The sequence below is a fragment of the Macrosteles quadrilineatus genome, unplaced genomic scaffold, assembly GCF_028750875.1.
Source record: "Macrosteles quadrilineatus isolate MER2022 unplaced genomic scaffold, UCM_ALF_1.0 Scaffold_9__3_contigs__length_116548681, whole genome shotgun sequence".
NCBI lineage: Eukaryota > Metazoa > Arthropoda > Insecta > Hemiptera > Cicadellidae > Macrosteles > Macrosteles quadrilineatus.
In genome coordinates this window covers 57,517,951-57,535,231 of record NW_026542602.1, presented here as the reverse complement: position 1 = coordinate 57,535,231, position 17,281 = coordinate 57,517,951, and the positions used below count along the sequence as shown (strand labels likewise).

General features: G+C 36.8%; 3 protein-coding genes across 3 annotated transcripts in view; all 3 read right to left on the bottom strand.

Annotated features, from left to right (window-relative positions):
- Positions 1-358: 358 nt before the first annotated feature.
- LOC129004159 (uncharacterized) lies at positions 359-2,243 on the bottom strand. Its single transcript, XM_054432602.1, has 3 exons — positions 2,080-2,243; positions 1,036-1,233; positions 359-504 (listed from the first exon to the last, which is right to left on the bottom strand). The coding sequence occupies exons 1-3, from the start codon at positions 2,199-2,201 to the stop codon at positions 411-413; spliced, it is 414 nt and encodes a 137-aa protein (XP_054288577.1). The 5' UTR covers positions 2,202-2,243; the 3' UTR covers positions 359-410.
- LOC129003472 (glycosylphosphatidylinositol anchor attachment 1 protein-like) lies at positions 2,244-11,101 on the bottom strand. The gene is made up of 12 exons (XM_054431766.1): positions 11,017-11,101; positions 9,139-9,308; positions 8,529-8,746; positions 7,727-7,988; positions 7,242-7,441; positions 6,739-6,857; positions 5,920-6,000; positions 5,438-5,681; positions 4,042-4,235; positions 2,909-3,092; positions 2,590-2,744; positions 2,244-2,298 (listed from the first exon to the last, which is right to left on the bottom strand). Exons 2-12 carry the CDS (start codon positions 9,275-9,277, stop codon positions 2,244-2,246), a joined length of 1,851 nt encoding a protein of 616 aa, XP_054287741.1. The 5' UTR covers positions 9,278-9,308; positions 11,017-11,101.
- Positions 11,102-13,591: 2,490 nt separating this feature from the next.
- Positions 13,592-17,281, bottom strand: part of LOC129002694 (roundabout homolog 2-like) — a 235,419-nt gene continuing 231,729 nt past the window's right edge. Inside the window, exons 17-22 of the mRNA XM_054430690.1 lie at positions 17,106-17,209; positions 16,399-16,515; positions 15,846-15,982; positions 15,141-15,211; positions 14,779-14,910; positions 13,592-13,806 (exon numbers count right to left, since the gene is read on the bottom strand). Coding sequence (XP_054286665.1) covers positions 14,792-14,910; positions 15,141-15,211; positions 15,846-15,982; positions 16,399-16,515; positions 17,106-17,209 — 548 coding nt within the window. The 3' untranslated portion in view covers positions 13,592-13,806; positions 14,779-14,791. The remainder of the gene's footprint in view (positions 13,807-14,778; positions 14,911-15,140; positions 15,212-15,845; positions 15,983-16,398; positions 16,516-17,105; positions 17,210-17,281) is intronic.

Sequence of the window (17,281 nt, the reverse complement as noted above, 5' to 3'; positions counted from 1 at the left end):
ATAAATAAATACCTAATGGTATAGCATATAAACAAGTTTTATACATACTTAAAATTATCTCCATTTTGCTTTCTATATTTTCTGTCCAACAAAAACATAGCTTATGTGCAAAAGTGAGTTTGTCTTTTTTATTTTTTTGTCACTTAAAACATACTTTCAAGTCAGCAAGTTTTGAAAACCTTCATAAGGTATTTCAGGTATTCTATGTTTCCAGTATAGAACGACAAAACTATTAAAATGTTAGCCTACATGAAATGGTTTATAGTACATACCCATACCTGTGTTTTCATTGAGTCAAGTAGCCTATTACTAATTTGATCACTAATCTTATAATTATATGTACACACTACATACAAAATTTAATGTAAACATCAATAAATAATATTTTAGTTTAAGTATACAAAAAGTTATTATTCAGTCTTCTCTTTCTTGGGTTCTTGTACTTCTTCTTTTGAAAGACAAACAAGCCAAATTTGAATCCAAACTGGCAAGAGGAATACCATCCTGAAAAAATAAATATATTTTTTGGTAAAAATTGCATTTCTCTGAATGCTTTATTTTAATTCTTTAACAATCTTGAAAGTTTTTATTCGTTTACCATAAATGAGTTTTTTTTTAACTAAATTATTTCCTTAACAATTTCAGACTGACTCCTTACTTAAATACCTTAACATAACACATAGCCTAACAATTATTTAGTTTTGAATCGATTTGGGAGGTAAAGAAGTGTATTTTTTTTATCTAAACTCAAAAAAGTAAACCTGAAACTCTTTCTTGAAAGTAATATGAAAACATTTCTATCCCGCTGGATATTAAAAATACTCTCTAAGCAGAAAGATATTCTTAAGTTATTTTCAGCCATTCTTAACTATAACCCATCCACTATTTATCACTTGGCTGCCAACTAATGATTTTCTAATCACCAGTAAATGATAATGAAAATACAAATGCTGATAATGTTGAAAAAAAAACTTTAAAAAACATAATCGTTAATAATAGAAAAATATCAAGGTTCATGAATAGAACAAAATTTACCCAATAGGGAAGATGACGTTTCCATAGACCAGGTTGTCAACGCAGGAGAGTGTCAGTGCGTGTTTAGTCGCGCTGAACGCTCGTCCCAACAAGTCCCAACCTGTTGACTCCGGGAAGGTGACGGAAGTGCTGGCCAATACAACCCACCACAACATAGCCAGAGGGTGGTACACAAGCCACACAAGCTTCTTCAGCCATCTGTAACAAAGGCGAGGGTAAAAGAAATGTAAGTCAAACTAATGTTTACGATTTTTTAGTAAAATATCCTTTTAGTGACCCTAGAAGACTATATGGATGTTTCTAAGTATGCAAAGTTTTCATCAGCTACTACCAAAAGAAGCTGTCAAATTATTGGGATAGGTATCTTTATATTATACTAGCTGAACCCACGGGCTTTGCCCCGTTTAACTTCATAAGTATTCGCATGGCTCAATCAGGTCCCGGTTGAAGTTTGTTCGCTACGCACACTCACCTTTAGGTTGGAGCTCGTTCGCTGCGCTCACTGTTTTCAGGTTAGCTCGTTCGCTACGCTAACTCGCCTCCAGGTTGATGTTCGTTCGCTACGCTCACTCACCTTTCGGTTGCAAATTAGCTGTTGTCATAAAAAAAAAAAAAAAAAATAATCGTGCAGCACCCTGTTGGTAAAATTACTGCTATTGAACATCACAGAATCAAATTGCTTAGTTGAACCAGCTGTTAAGATTCTTTAATTCCATTTAAATATGAGTACTCATAAGGTTAACATGGGAAACTCCAGAGCCACTGGGGCGGAGCCCTTTTGACGGATCTGCACCAAACTTCACACAAACCATCCTTGAATAATGCTTAATAATGCCTGAAATTTTCATTACAATCTGTCGAGCGGTTTTGGAGTCCATAAAGGACAAACAAACAAATATACATACAAACAAACATGCATACAAACAAACATACATTGGATTTTATATATATAGATAGACAGATAAATCAAACTCTCTCATTAGCATATGCCTTTGCCTTTGAGCTCACTAATATCTTTAATTGGTTAACTCCTAAATATTTCACCTGATGCTGGAGTAGTTAACCCACAATGTAGGTGGAAGGTACAGTAGTCCTGTGATCAGAGCCAAGGAGAAGTTAGTGAGAGACACAGCCACTAGGAGTGTGGCTAGCTCTAACAGGGCCATGATGTTGAGTAGGATCAGGTTACTCTGTATATGCTATATTGACTATACCTGATGCTGGAGTAGTTGACCCACAATGTAGGTGGAAGGTATAGTAGTCCTGTGATCAGAGCCAAGGAGAAGTTAGTGAGAGACACAGCCACTAGGAGTGTGGCTAGCTCTAACAGGGCCATGATGTTGAGTAGGATCAGGTAACCCTGTATATGCTATATTGACTGTACCTGATGCTGGAGTAGTTGACCCACAATGTAGGTGGAAGGTATAGTAGTCCTGTGATCAGAGCCAAGGAGAAGTTAGTGAGGGACACAGCCACTAGGAGTGTGGCTAGCTCTAACAGGGCCACGATGTTGAGTAGGATCAGGTTACTCTGTATATGCTATATTGACTATACCTGATGCTGGAGTAGTTGACCCACAATGTAGGTGGAAGGTATAGTAGTCCTGTGATCAGAGCCAAGGAGAAGTTAGTGAGGGACACAGCCACTAGGAGTGTGGCTAGCTCTAACAGGGCCACGATGTTGAGTAGGATCAGGTTACTCTGTATATGCTATAGGTATTGACTATACCTGATGCTGGAGTAGTTAACCCACAATGTAGGTGGAAGGTATAGTAGTCCTGTGATCAGAGCCAAGGAGAAGTTAGTGAGGGACACAGCCACTAGGAGTGTGGCTAGCTCTAACAGGGCCATGATGTTGAGTAGGATCAGGTTACTCTGTATATGCTATATTGGCTGTACCTGATGCTGGAGTAGTTAACCCACAATGTAGGTGGAAGGTAGAGTAGTCCTGTGATCAGAGCCAAGGAGAAGTTAGTGAGAGACACAGCCACTAGGAGTGTGGCTAGCTCTAACAGGGCCATGATGTTGAGTAGGATCAGGTTACGTTCTTTACCAATGCTGAAATATAAGGATTAATTGAATTATCTTTGAACAGAATATCACATTATTAATGTTTAAATTTACTGAATATCATGCAGAGATGTTAGAAGACAAAACCATTTGTTAATTAAATAATTTGTAGCAATCTGCAAGTTTGACATTTAAAATTTGAATCAAGTTAACAATTTCGACCCTCTGATGTCGGGGAAATTGAGTAAATCATCCATATACATGAAAAAATCTACATATTTTGATCGCAATACTTCGCAGATGCTTTTTTGATCGCGGAAATAAACACTCGGCTTGATCTGATAATTATTTTTGGCACAAATCGATCCCTCGGACAACTGTTGACCCAATCTGACCCAAAAATATCGTAAACCCGCCAACCCCTATTAGTTTGTATACCCTACAAGGTAAACTTAAACTAAACATAACAGTAAAATTCTTCTTTAGCAGTAAACCAGCAAACTAAGTAAATTTTACTTTAATTCCAAAGGGATCGTGGTAAAACATAAGAATTTTGAAAAACAACAATGAAATGATAAATTAAGGAATATGGGCAAAATGTTATGGAGATCAATTTCCAATCTTTAGCCTAAAATTTATTCTGCATTAGGATTACAGTTTTTAGAGCACTAGACTGTTTTGAGCAACCATCCTCTTCCTAAAGAAAGCGCAAGTTGTAACAGAGCAATTTTGAAATGCAAAACTAATTTTTAGTTTTCAGTTTGACTACCAAATGAATTTTTATTTTCTTTTTCAAAGTGTTCTTGGTCAGTAAATATTATTTATTTCTGTATTTTTCTAACTGTAGCTTTAAGCCCTGACACTCTATATAATTGATTGAACATAATTTTTTGTGTTTAACCACGACAAAAACCTGACATGAAACGAACTCAAAAGTAGTTCTACTATACAAACACATATTCAACTCCGAACTACATTTCAGTAAAAGTATACTAACAAAACATTGATGATGGGAGGCAACAAGACGGTGAGTAGAGCAACACCCAGGAAGCCGTAGAACAAAGCATCTTCAGTGGCAAGCGAGTTCAGTACAGCTGTGAACCACGGACCACTGGAGAGTAACGTAACTCCTACAGTATGAGTGACTAGTACGGCCGCACCTACGTACACAATGTTCAGCTTCTTGTACGTCTACAACACAATGTAAAAGTTAGAACAAAGCATCTTCAGTGGCAAGTGAGTTCAGTACAGCTGTGAACCACGGACCACTGGAGAGTAACGTAACTCCTACAGTATGAGTGACTAGTACAGCCGCACCTACGTACACAATGTTCAGCTTCTTGTATGTCTACAACACAATGTAAAAGTTAGAACAAAGCATCTTCAGTGGCAAGTGAGTTCAGTACAGCTGTGAACCACGGACCACTGGAGAGTAACGTAACTCCTACAGTATGAGTGACTAGTACAGCCGCACCTACGTACACAATGTTCAGCTTCTTGTACGTCTACAACACAATGTAAAAGTTAGAACAAAGCATCTTCAGTGGCAAGTGAGTTCAGTACAGCTGTGAACCACGGACCACTGGAGAGTAACGTAACTCCTACAGTATGAGTGACTAGTACAGCCGCACCTACGTACACAATGTTCAGCTTCTTGTACGTCAACAACACAATGTAAAAGTTGGTAACCTTTGACTTTGGGCATTGGCTATGTATAGAACTAGACATTTCATTCCCATGTTGTAGCCAGTTGTGGAATACAAATGAACGTTTTCGAGCCACCGACAGAGTGCACTGATATATAGTACTGATTTCTCCCGAGTGCAAAAACTTATTAATTCAAGACAAATTAGGAACAACTTATTGTAGGCCTACTCCAAAACACCTTTTATGTCACGTCGACTATCCAATGACAAAAAAAGGAGAAAAAATAATTTTAAGCCTATACGGTCAAAGCAAACACTGTAAGTGTAAGTACCTCCTTCAACTATAGTAATTTTGTATTTAATACAAACTTGGCTACAGCTAACCATATAGATATAGGTCTACTTAAGAATTTAGAAGTCAATGCACACCAAGACATACTACCTACAAAGACCCAGTTGTAGCAGCGGGTCGAGATAAAACCCTGATCCTTTTTTGTTTGTTAGTGTATTACGTATTACATAATTTATTTGTGATCGGATACAACGATATAAAAATAAACTACGCTTAATTTTATTGGCCACATTGACCTACTAAGCCTTTCAAAGCCTGATTTTTTATTTAGTGTTTTTGAAATCCCCCATTGGGCGTCTTTGTTTTAGTTTTACTTATATAACAAACGTTAACTTGGAAGACAATGTGTAACCAAACGACAAAATATAGAGAAACCAAATGCATACACAACTCACCCCCTCGTCTGCTGGGACAAATAGCACCGGAGCGGGAGTTTCCGAGGATGATGTTGGGGGTTTCTTCAACAGCAGCCAGAATGTGAAGGCTTTGAGAAACAGAGCAGCTGCCAGAGTGACGACACACGGTTGATACACTCCGATACTAACGTAGCGATCCGTGTCTGGCAGCAAGTAGAAGAAGAAGGACTGGTGGAATCTCTCCAGGAGGTTGTTGAGACTGCGGAGAAGTCCTTCGAGCACTCTATACATTAATTTGATGTATTACTTGTAAAAATTGAATTGGATACCGCTGTTGTTCTACTACTTCCGTTACTACTACAATAACGGAAGTAGTAGAACAACAGCGGTTTATTTTATTTCTACCACCTCGTAGTGAAATCTTTTTGTGGAGATGACATTTCAATTATATGTCTATTTCTTCTTCTTCAATGTAATATCTAGTCTATGAACAAATATTTTGACAATTATTTTTTACATACCTTCCCAGCTGATACATCGTGGCAGGACTTCCTTTTCCAGTCTTCTCAAACCCCTCTAAAGTGACAGCCTCGATTCCAAACCTGTGAAAAGTACAAATACGTTAACATATATTATACTTCATAATTTTAATTGAATTGAATAAAGACAAATTCTGGAATTGCTAAGTAAATGCTGATCTTGTAATTTTCAAATTTAAAAATTAGCCTCTGAAGTATTAAAGAACAAAGTACTTGTCGTGCAAAGTTTCATGAATGAGGAAGAACCCTTAAAATTCCTAAATGGGCTTAGTAAAAAAGAACAGACCAATTTTGTGAGAACAGAACACTTTTGGTTGGACTGTTTAACTTTATCCCAGGAAATGAAGAAATCCCTAGTAAAGGCGACTATGGAGTTAAGAACATAAAAGAAATTAGTGTTCTCTACAGTTGTTGGAATCACCAAACCTTAAAATTTGATTGCAGTAGATTTTATTTGATTATTACGATGCCTACACACTTGGGTGAACAATTTCAAACAAAGATGAGTGAACGACGACTGTTGAATAAATGACAACTTTGTTACTGACTAAGACCAGCAGGTTCCTTAGCCAGGGTTTATTAAAAGCTCAATGATCAAGGACCTTAGGACCAGTTTTGAACCATTAAAAAGATTTTTACTCTACTCAGGATCGGACCTAGCGGCTTTCTGATTACTAAATGTAAACAATACGACCACTAAGGCTCATGGACTAAATCCAGGGTGCTACTAAAAGCCACAACGTTAAAGTAGCTAGAATAAAATTAGCTATCTCTCAACCATAAAAAAGCAGAGTTTCTTACCTGTGAAAGAGCCCATGGTTGCCATCCGGGACTGAGGTGGCCTGAGTCAACACCATGGAGCTGAGAGTACCTAGGGAACTCATCCAGGCTCTCACTGGGTCCCTGTCAGTGTTCTTCTCCTGTCAAAACACAAATACTTTACTAAAAGTTAAAATAAAAGGCTGTATTACAAAGCTATACAGGCTGATTGTAGGCCTAAATGAATTTTTGAGTTTTAACCCTTAAAGGCGGTTTAGCATGATTTGGGGAAAAATTACTGAGAAAGGTCTGTTGAGCAGTAAAAAAATTGTACAATATACGTATTACTTAAAACTCCCCTTTATTGGACCTATATAAAATAATACCCTTGCCCCAGCAAACCTGCATACTAAAAGAATTTTATTTGCCTGATTGAATAACATTGTATGTACCAAAACATTGCAACTCTTGATTTATATATTAGGAAAATGTTAACAAATCTTTTAACAACCAAAATCACCAACAATAAACTTTAAACTCCCTACCTTATTGTAAAATGTGTGTCTAACCCCCTCCTTAGAGCACATTCGATGTACCAGGTTCACCAGATCCAGGTTGGGCAACTGTCCGTTGAGACCAGAGAGTTTGACGTCAATGTAGCCAACTCGAGAAGCGTGAAGTTCCAAGTTGAGGGCGGCTTGTATCGCTCCACCTCTGCCCAATAGCGAACCATGCTCCAACACTCCTTGAATGGGAAACATACTTGAGAATTACTTGAGGACAATTAATTAATGTCAACACATTATTGCAGAAATTTCACATCAATTGCAATCCTTGCAAAAACGGCTGTTTTTTTAAGACACTCAGTAACCGGAACGGTCCGAACTAGCGTGTATTTACCCTATTCTGCTTCTCTTCATCACATTGGTGTACAGGCTAATTAAAAACAATGGTTGATATTTAATTTTTTTCCAGCTATGTTTTCCTGTTTCAAATCCTCTTTCACAGCATTTTTACATAATATAATTACCCGTGGAAGGAGTGTCGTGATAAGCTTCCAACCAAGCTTGAATGCCGAGCTGCTCGTGTTCAGTCACCAAGAAGATGATGTCCTTAGCCCAATACTTCTGTCTGCGGAAGAATTGTGCCAGGGCCAACATGAGTGCCAGACCAGGTGCCGTGGGCAAGTGTGCACTGGACGGGGGACGGTACGGCACTGTCAGAACTATAGCTTCAGTACTGGCACTGCGCGGTGCACGCAGGATGCCGTACACATTCTTGCCGGTGAATTTCTGAAACAAAGGCTATTTTTGTGGGACTCAGTGTGTTGGATTCTGAAAACGTTACATTAATAAAAATAGTAGGCCTACTAGGCCTACATTTAACCCCCAGTAGTAAAGCTAGGAAAAGTCAACTTATGAACTTCTTAAATAAGGCTTATTATGTAATCCTCATTGGACACTCAATTTAATAAAAGGCGTATTTTTATTAGAGACGCGAGCAACATTATTTTCAAACCAAGCCTGGACAAAGTGCTCAAATAATTGACCATCAAGCCAGTAAAAAATTAAGCAGAGCCGAGCTTTTACTTTAGAGATATTCTAACAGTTAAAAGTCATAATGTCTAATTTTTAATCCAAAACCCAGGCTAAAATACTCTTTATAAGCTTAAAAGCAAGCTGGTATATTGGTAGAAAGTGGGATTTCGGGCCACAAGGTCCTGGGTTCAAGTCCTACCGATCACCAATGAATTTTATCCATGGCATATTGCCGCAACCCTCTAAACCTAGCCTGAAGTAATGTGAATGTAAAGTCCACATAGGCCTACTTACCAGGCCGTTGCTGAGAGGGTAGTGGAGAGTAAAGTTGTGCGTGTAGGTATCTAGACTTAGCCGAGTCATCTTGGCCACAAGCCACGGGACGGGTAGAGACTCGGGGTATCTTTGTGCCTCGGCCTCCAACTCTTCCTGCATCACCTTCGCTTCCCCATCAAGGTCAAACTCTCCCTTAACTAGCCCAGGCAGTAGCGCATTCTCAGAGAAATATGTCGCTGAAATAACAGTTTTTTTTTAAGATTGGACTTTCTCTATTGTTGGTGTGTTTAACTACATTATGTTGGGAGGCAAGGAAACTAACCACATTCTCGAGTGACCTTATATTCTAACCCTATATTTAGCTAATTAAATAAACTGCCTAACCTAACTATTTAAAAAATTGTACAAACCACTAATCACATCACATTTAATACGTTACAGTTCTGGTACCTAGTTTTTTACAAATCGAGCACTGCATAGGTTAAGACGTTAGGTTTTAAGACGTACATTAGTACATTAAACTACTACTAATTAGTTAGCTACATACCTTTTACAGGTTAAGTTCAAAGAATTATTGAAATATATAAGTTAACCTAAGCTACTTGGGTTAAAATTTATTATTACTGACCTGCATTGAAGTTGTTGTTGGCTAACATACAGAACCATATAATAGATGACAAGTACAGAATAACACACAGAAAATTGTGATACTTGACCACAAACTGGGTAGGCCTTCCATGTCCAGTAGGGTCAGTTAGGAGCCCCATGACTCGTTAGCCGAGGTTAAGTTTACAGTTCCTGCAACACAAAACAAAACACTGAAGTAGAAACAAAAATTGAATAAACTATTACAGTTTGGAAGACTATAAAGATGCAGAGCCAATTGTCGTATAGACCAACCCTATAAATATTTTACCTTTTTTTCCTTAACAGTAGTACAGTACAGTAAGATAAAGAATGCCTCTTGCAAGGTGCCATAACTTTAGAAGTTGGAAAACTTAGAAACCCTTGCCGACAGACCGCCACCGCCCACCACCACTGCTCGAGCGAACACCATTACCGCAACAATACGTTGTACAGCCATAGGTCTTGGTGGTGTAGTGGATAGCGCACCGGGCTGATAGTTCAAAGGTAACCGGTTCGAAACCCACCGGAGGCATTAACTTTTTGACTCGATGTTTTTTCATTATCAGCCATTTTGGTAGGTTTAGTTAGGTAATGATAGTTTAATTTTATAATTTAAAAAATATATAATTGATTTTGAGACATTTATAATTTTATTTTGTGAACAGAACTATTTTTGTTATTAGTAAACCTTCATTCGATATTTTCATTATCAGCAAGTTTGGTTAGGTTAAGTAGGCCTATGACAGTTAAATTAATTTAAATTTAACCTACAAACGATACGTTTTGACAGCGACAGTGATAGAGATAACAATTTCCCACAAACAGTTCGGCTATGCATGGTATGATGCGTTCTGCACGGTGCGGTGGTGGGCGGTGACGGTCTGTCGGTAACGTCTCGTGGAAAACTTCTTCATATTGCTACAATGCTGTAAACGATCAAGACTGAGGTTTCAAAGTTTTGCAACTTTTATTACGTAGGTTACTCATAAGGCTGGTTGTGTTGCGAACAAAATAGTATACTGTAGAGTTTAGTCTATGTGTTATAATAGCCTAGCTTATAACTTAAATGAGCTTAAAATTCTGACACATCAGGGTACAAAATTAAGGAAAAAATGGGTATAGAATGGAAGGGATAAAAGTCATAGCCTTGTAATAACTATGATCAGCTGGTTTGTTAGACCGAATAATTTACCCAATAGCTGGGTTTAGTTTTGAAACAAGAAAAATTATTCAAGCTGTTTTAGGATTGGACTGACACTTTGAATCATGAGAGGCTCAATTGGTAGACCTAGCACCTAAGACTTCGGGCAAGGTCAGCAATGTCGTGGGTTTAAGGATCCTAGTACTTGCTACTACCTTTATTAGTACAGTTAAATCCTTGTATTGTACCAGCTCACCCCTTGCTTTGCTGGATATGGATAAGTTACGTTCCACACACAGGCCCAAGGAATAAGGACTGTCAAATATGCAAGGTTACCGGCAACTTAAAAGAGGCCCCCCAACCTTTCTAAAAAAAACTTAGCCTAGCCTAGCTCTTTTAATTGGCCGGCTAACCATGGGAAAATCTATTTAGAGAACAAGATTTAGAGACCCTCAGAACGATGATTTGGTCAATTCAAAAAATACAAATGGCAAATGTTCAGGTTTAAAGTCATAATAAATATTAAGCTGAACCCAAATCAAGCAATATTTAACCCCGATAAAATATGTCTACCTACCTAACCTATATAAGCCGGCTAAATTATGTCATCAATAACACTGACCTAACCTTAATCAAATAACCCTAAGTCGGATTTCATTAAGGATACATTTGCTAGAATATAAACATGTTGTACTTTTCTTTGGAAGCCAATGCAATCGTAAATAAGCTCATACTTACTAGCAATTAATATCAATTAATTATTAAAATGGTAGAAGAGCACTAGAGCATTTTTGACAGCAAGAGCAGACAACAAACAAACGAACCAACAAACTGAAAGAAGAAGAAAACTGCACCCCAATTTCAGTACAATACGATCCCCAGAGTAGTAGAGTGGGCGTAAAACGACGACCCGAGCTGAGTTTTTAATCAATGGTCCTGGCTATAAATAAACAGCTGATAATCGATCTCAGTTATATCATAGATAAAACATACTCCCTTAGTAGATTTCTCATCCTTATGGAACAGCTGAAGACAATTTTATTGTTAGTTCATGTACGGTTTATGTAGAGGTCGTGTTTTGTTTACAAATTGTTTCCCGTTATTACAGCCATTTAAAACCTCGTTTAACCAAATAATACGATCTAATCATAAACAATAACTTGTCCCCTAGTTATATAACCAAACAGTAAAGCACAAATCAAGAAATTAACCCTAAAATAATGGAAACAAAGTTTCATCGACACTAGCGCCTTTGTGTCACGTACATGAACTAGACACGAAAAACGTGCTTCAAAATTTACAATGGGATGAGAAGTCTACTTGTGTTGGTTAGTCTATGGTTATATCATAGCGAAAAGGAGAAGTAGCCCAATAAAAAAAGCTAGGTATCTCATATTACATATTTTAATACAGTACTCACTTTCTTGTTTAAAATACGCCCCCTGGCAGTAGCGGTCCAAGAAGGGGGGGGGGGTGGCCCCCCCCTCCACGAGGGTTGGTCCTGATTTTTGGTAGTTTTTAAAAGTTTTTAGTCTTACAATTTTGCTGGAAGAAAGGCCCCGCCCCGGAATTGAATCCTGAGACTACCATTGCCTCTGGGCGTGTCGGTGTAGTACAAATCTATGAGTTTTCTCTGTAAATTTAACAGATTTCCTGTGGGTTCTCTGGTTATATCACCAAAGTTCCAGCTTATTGTTAACAAACTTGTAATTTGTCATAGTTTCATTTTTATTCTAATTCATGTCTTTAATTCGGTAAAATAGCACTTGGTGCTGTCAGCTGTCAAACCATGTGCTTTTAATGAAATCCCCCTAGTACCTTAGGACACCTCACATTGAAGAATCTTTAAGGGGACACATTAATACAATCTCTTCTTCCCAGAAGAAACAAGTCATATATTTCTAGCTTTTTCAAGAATGAGGCATTAATAAGATAATACAGATAAATTTGTGCAGTCTCCATTCTCCAACTTACCCTTCTCTCTTCTCTCTAAACCACTCATCTGAAACCATTGGCTTTAAGTCCTGGCATACACCAGTGTGTGTCTTCCCTCTTCCATACTTTCATAATGGAGAATGAAATTATAATTTCATTCTATTATTATAGCTTATTTGTGTTGACTAACATTTTATCAAAAACATTTTGGTATTATGATCCTTGTAGCAGCAAATCTAAATTGTCACATAGCCAATGTGTAGTGGTTGGATCATAAGTCATTTCCTTTTTATTTTGCACCTATTAATAATGCAACTAGCTTAGCAAATAGCTTAGTATGCAGATTAGCTTTACCTGGAGTACCTATTTAGTTTTATCTGGTTTCTGTAAAGTATTGACAAGGAACCATTGTTAGTGCTTATACTTGTTATTTAGAATTGAATTGGTGTTATTTTAAAGATCATCCTGGTTACCAAATTTAACAATATCATTGACTTATGGATAGGACACTATTTAACAGAGTTGCTGCAGCTCAATTCAAAATAATTTTACAAATAATTAACGAAACAATGATAAAATTGATTTTCAAACTGGTATTTAACCGTGAGAGATTACTTGAACTTTATTTGGAGACAAAAGTTTTTATATTGATAAAATAAAACTGTATCAGCAATCTGACTCATTTTCTCCCATTAGCCTGATGTTAATAATTATTTATTGTCCTACTACTTTTGTAAGGAAAAAAATTAAATGAGTGGTGGGAGTAACTATGAATTTTTTTTTAATTGCAAAATAACAAAAAAAGCTATGTATAAGTTTTGCAGCATAGTGTTTACAGCTAGCAGGCTATTATTCATTTAGTTGAAAGTACTACCTATATAAAAAATTTCAACAAAACTGTTAGAGCTGTTTTTTTAAAAACTACAGTACATTCTTCTGTTAATGTACATGGGTTTTATGAAGAAATCACAACTACAAAAAAAAAAAAAAAAAATAATAGAATAAAAAAAAATAATTGGAAAAGCTTATAGAGGTTTAGATTCTGGCTCTGTACATAAAACTTATAGACATAACTTTGAAGAGGATATTTCACTCAAAACTCAAACTAAAAAAAAAACCAATAATTTCTCCATGTAATGTATGGAAAAATAAAATAAAAACTGAAACACTTGTTAATGCCAAATATAGACTCAACTAACTGTCCTTAGTTTAAAGCAATGTGGGCAATATAGTATATGACTAAAAATGGACTGTTGAATGAGGAAAAAGGTAGAAAGACATCAAACAAATACACTCTATAAACAAACCTAAAAATATGACACAACTTTGCACTTACAAGCAGCACTTGAATGAGAACAACTGGGCAAAGAAATTGTCATTCATCCACAATATTTTAATAAATAAAAGTACAAATATATGCAAACAAACATTAAACTACAAATTTGTTAACACTTACATAGGTTATTATCACAGACTATCGGCAATTACATGACGTATACAACAGTTTATACAGTCTTAACTAGATTGTGTTGATTTCTGAGGTTTCTGACATGGCCGCGAGAGGATCACCATCTTGTCAAGAATGTACAGGATCTGAAAGATAAAAAATATGATTAATAAGAATAAAAAAAAACTTGACTCATTGTTATAATCAGCAAAGTGTATTAAAAGTGAAAAATCGATTAGTGTTTCCAGTTTGGAGAAAAATTATAACTAATTCTATAAGTTTACATTATGGTTAACCGTGTAAAATTCTTTAAGGATACATTGGGTTGAATTGAATTCTTTGAGACAGCGACACACACTTAGGTGCATATATTAAGCTGAATATGATAGCAAGAGGTGAGTGTAGAATGGAGTGACATGACATGATCTTTGTTACTGACTAAAACCATGGACAAATATATAATTATATATAGACCGACATCAGTGCTGCAGTTACATAAGTTCTGGCGTCCACCGCTGGGAGCGCCGTGTAGATTCGTATCTCATGCGCAGCAACTACACAGTGCTCCCAGCGGTGGACGCCAGAACGTATGTTAAACGCAGCACTGCTGTCGGTCTATATTTAATTCTATTTGTCTATGCTAAGACCAGCTGTTTCATTAGTCATTTCACTAGTCAGTATATTTATTAAAATCCCATTGATCAAGGATAGCTGGGCTTAATTTTGAACCATCTAAAGGCTACTGACTTTTCTCACGATTTACAGTTCGGCCAAAACTTCTGTGCGAGCGGACGGGTCGCTACTATTCAAACTAAAACATATGGGTACCGGTTATTGGCAGTGCTGGGGGTGAGTGAGTAGCAATACAAACATGTTTTCATAAACCAACCCCTTTGCCTTGACCCAACCAGATCTTCTGCCTGAACCATAACTGGTGACCTTTTGATTAATGGGTGAGCACTATGACCATTTAGGATACCCAGCTCTATGGTACCAACTATAAGGTAAACTTATGGTCTATCTATAAGGTGTTTCACCAAATTTAGTTTTACGATTAACTATATTAATATGCTTGAAAGAATTGCTGTCACTATTCTACTCAAGTGTTAATTATTTACCCAAAACATAATATCAGTGTGCATCACAATCTTGAGCTTTGTTTTGGCAGTAGGAACATGAAGTTGTGTCTTCGCTGCAGGAACAACTAACACTGCTGTAGCTGGCCTCCTCCCATGCTCTGTCTCCAGATACTGCAACCAACAAAATAAAAGGTATCAGCCTGACACATTCTTTCTTCAATTGCTCGACAAATTGTGTTTGGATGTTCTCAGTAGTGAACCAGCCATTTTTCAATCACCACTTTAACAAGCCAGGTTTATTTGATTAACATATCCAGGGCTTCTAAAAGCTTTTGATTTCTATAATATCTTACTCAGCTTGTAAATAGTTTTGGATGATTTAAGATACCTCATAAACTCACCAGTTGGAATGTGTCTGTGAGTATTTTTATCAGTCATCTGACAACAGCAAGGACAGTGGTTGTGTTCGTGCCTGGAACACATGCAAAAATGTTCATTTATTCATAAAATTCCACAAATACACATCATACCGAGATAATATCTCAGTGATATTATTTCAAATACCAATAACTTAGATTAATTGCAGTGCCTAATAGATTTATCATCCTTATAGATCAGCTAAAGATAGTTATTGAAATGTTATTTCTGTCTGCTGCATAGGGACGTGTTGATCGTGTCCCTCCCCAGGAAAATTGTTGAAAATTAGACCTGTAAACTTGCATTTTTTAAATTGTAGGAAAAAATTTAATTGTAAAAAAAGACCGTTTAAGTTCTAGGGGGGAGGGGGGTTCAAACCCCTAAACCCCCCCCCCCTGGATACGCCACCGGTAAAGGGCAATCATTCACTGCCTGAGTCAGCTGCATATAGTCACTTAACTGATCCGCATAATATACAGTGGAACCTGGATAACAAGACCCTTGAATCAAAGAAGAAGTAAATTTTGATGAATAGTGTAATTTTCAAGGATTCTTGATTTTATATAACTCCTAATGTAATTGCAAAACTCGAGTCAACCTTCATAGAGTCTTATTTTGATAATAATCTTCATGAGAAATTCGTTGTTGAGGTTTTACTGTAGTAACTAAAACGGTAAAGTTTTACTGACCTGTGGATGTGGTCGTGATGTCTGCTAGCGAGGGAATTGTCCTGAGATTGACTCCGACACACAGGAGCATTCTGGTGGCATTTGCAGGAACTGTTGTTGCTGCTGCCTGTGTGGTAGCCGGAAGGGAAACTGGGTGCCTTTAAACATATTATAAAGAATTAGTTTCTTAAATGGTAAATATTTTGTTTGGAACTGTTTGTAAATGCACATATAAAACAATTATTTTGCACTGGTGTACCAACAAAATACAACCATATCATTCAGTGTGGAAGCCTAGGACTGAAAACAGAAAATAATCTAGACTCATTTATTCAAGTACCATATTTCCACCCTTAATACAAACTCAAATGTTTTGACGTAAACAAGTTTCTCCACATACTATGCATATGGGGGAAAGTTAAAGGAGTTGGATATCTTGCAGCATTTTTTTGAGAAAACATGTTTTGACCCGTAAAACGTATTCCTAATTTTTTGTATTTGCTTATGGTAAGAGGACACTCTGTATATTTTACAAATGTATGTCAAGGTTTGTAATCTTTTCAAATTGGTATACCTGATTGGCCTGCCAGCACTGAGCGTAGAGAGCTAAGCCAAGGTTACTGTCTCTCGAGTGATGGCTGCAAGTGCCAAGACTCTTCTTGGACATTGGTGGACTGCCTCCGCATATACCCTGGAACATTGGAGAAATCATAACCTAGCAGTTAAAAAAAAACAAAAAAAAAACAACAGCTTCATACAACACCTGTGGCCCGATTTAGATACAAATTGAGTGAATTTTTGGTATCTCCAGGAGTTTTTTTTAACTTTTATTTTGAATGAGGATTTTCTTATAAATTACTAAACAACAAAAGAAAAATCTGATTTATACATAACCGGGTCTAACGATTTTAATTGGAATTTAGTATGTTAGAACCCTTTTAACCCTGAACAAAATGACACAAACCAACTTAATGCTGTAAAAATCTAAGGTCCAAAAGACATTGCAGTTTTTATGATTTCCCTCGTAAAATATTATCAAAATATACAGCTACAGACTACTCCTCTAATCCTGAACTCTTGTATGTTGATACTATTCAAATGAATATCAATTTTCAATTTAAAAAATTATGAAGGTTTTGACGGAAGTTTCTTGCTTATAAAACTAGTATGGTGTTCAATTTTACTGTCAAGATAAAATGGGAAAAAGTATGTATCATTTATTTGTTTACCTAATTGTTGCTGATACCGTTTATTTATTTTCCTTTTAAGTTCATCACTTACCTGTGGTCTTGGAGGGGGAGGGTGTTGAGGAGGAGGGGGTAGAAAGGCTGTCCAGTTAGTCGAGGTCTCCTTCACTGTACACTGCTGACACCGCTTTTCTGCCTCTGCAAATTCATAAATATTAACTATTTCATTCCACGCATGTGCTGTGCTTGTTATTACTTAAGAACATAAGG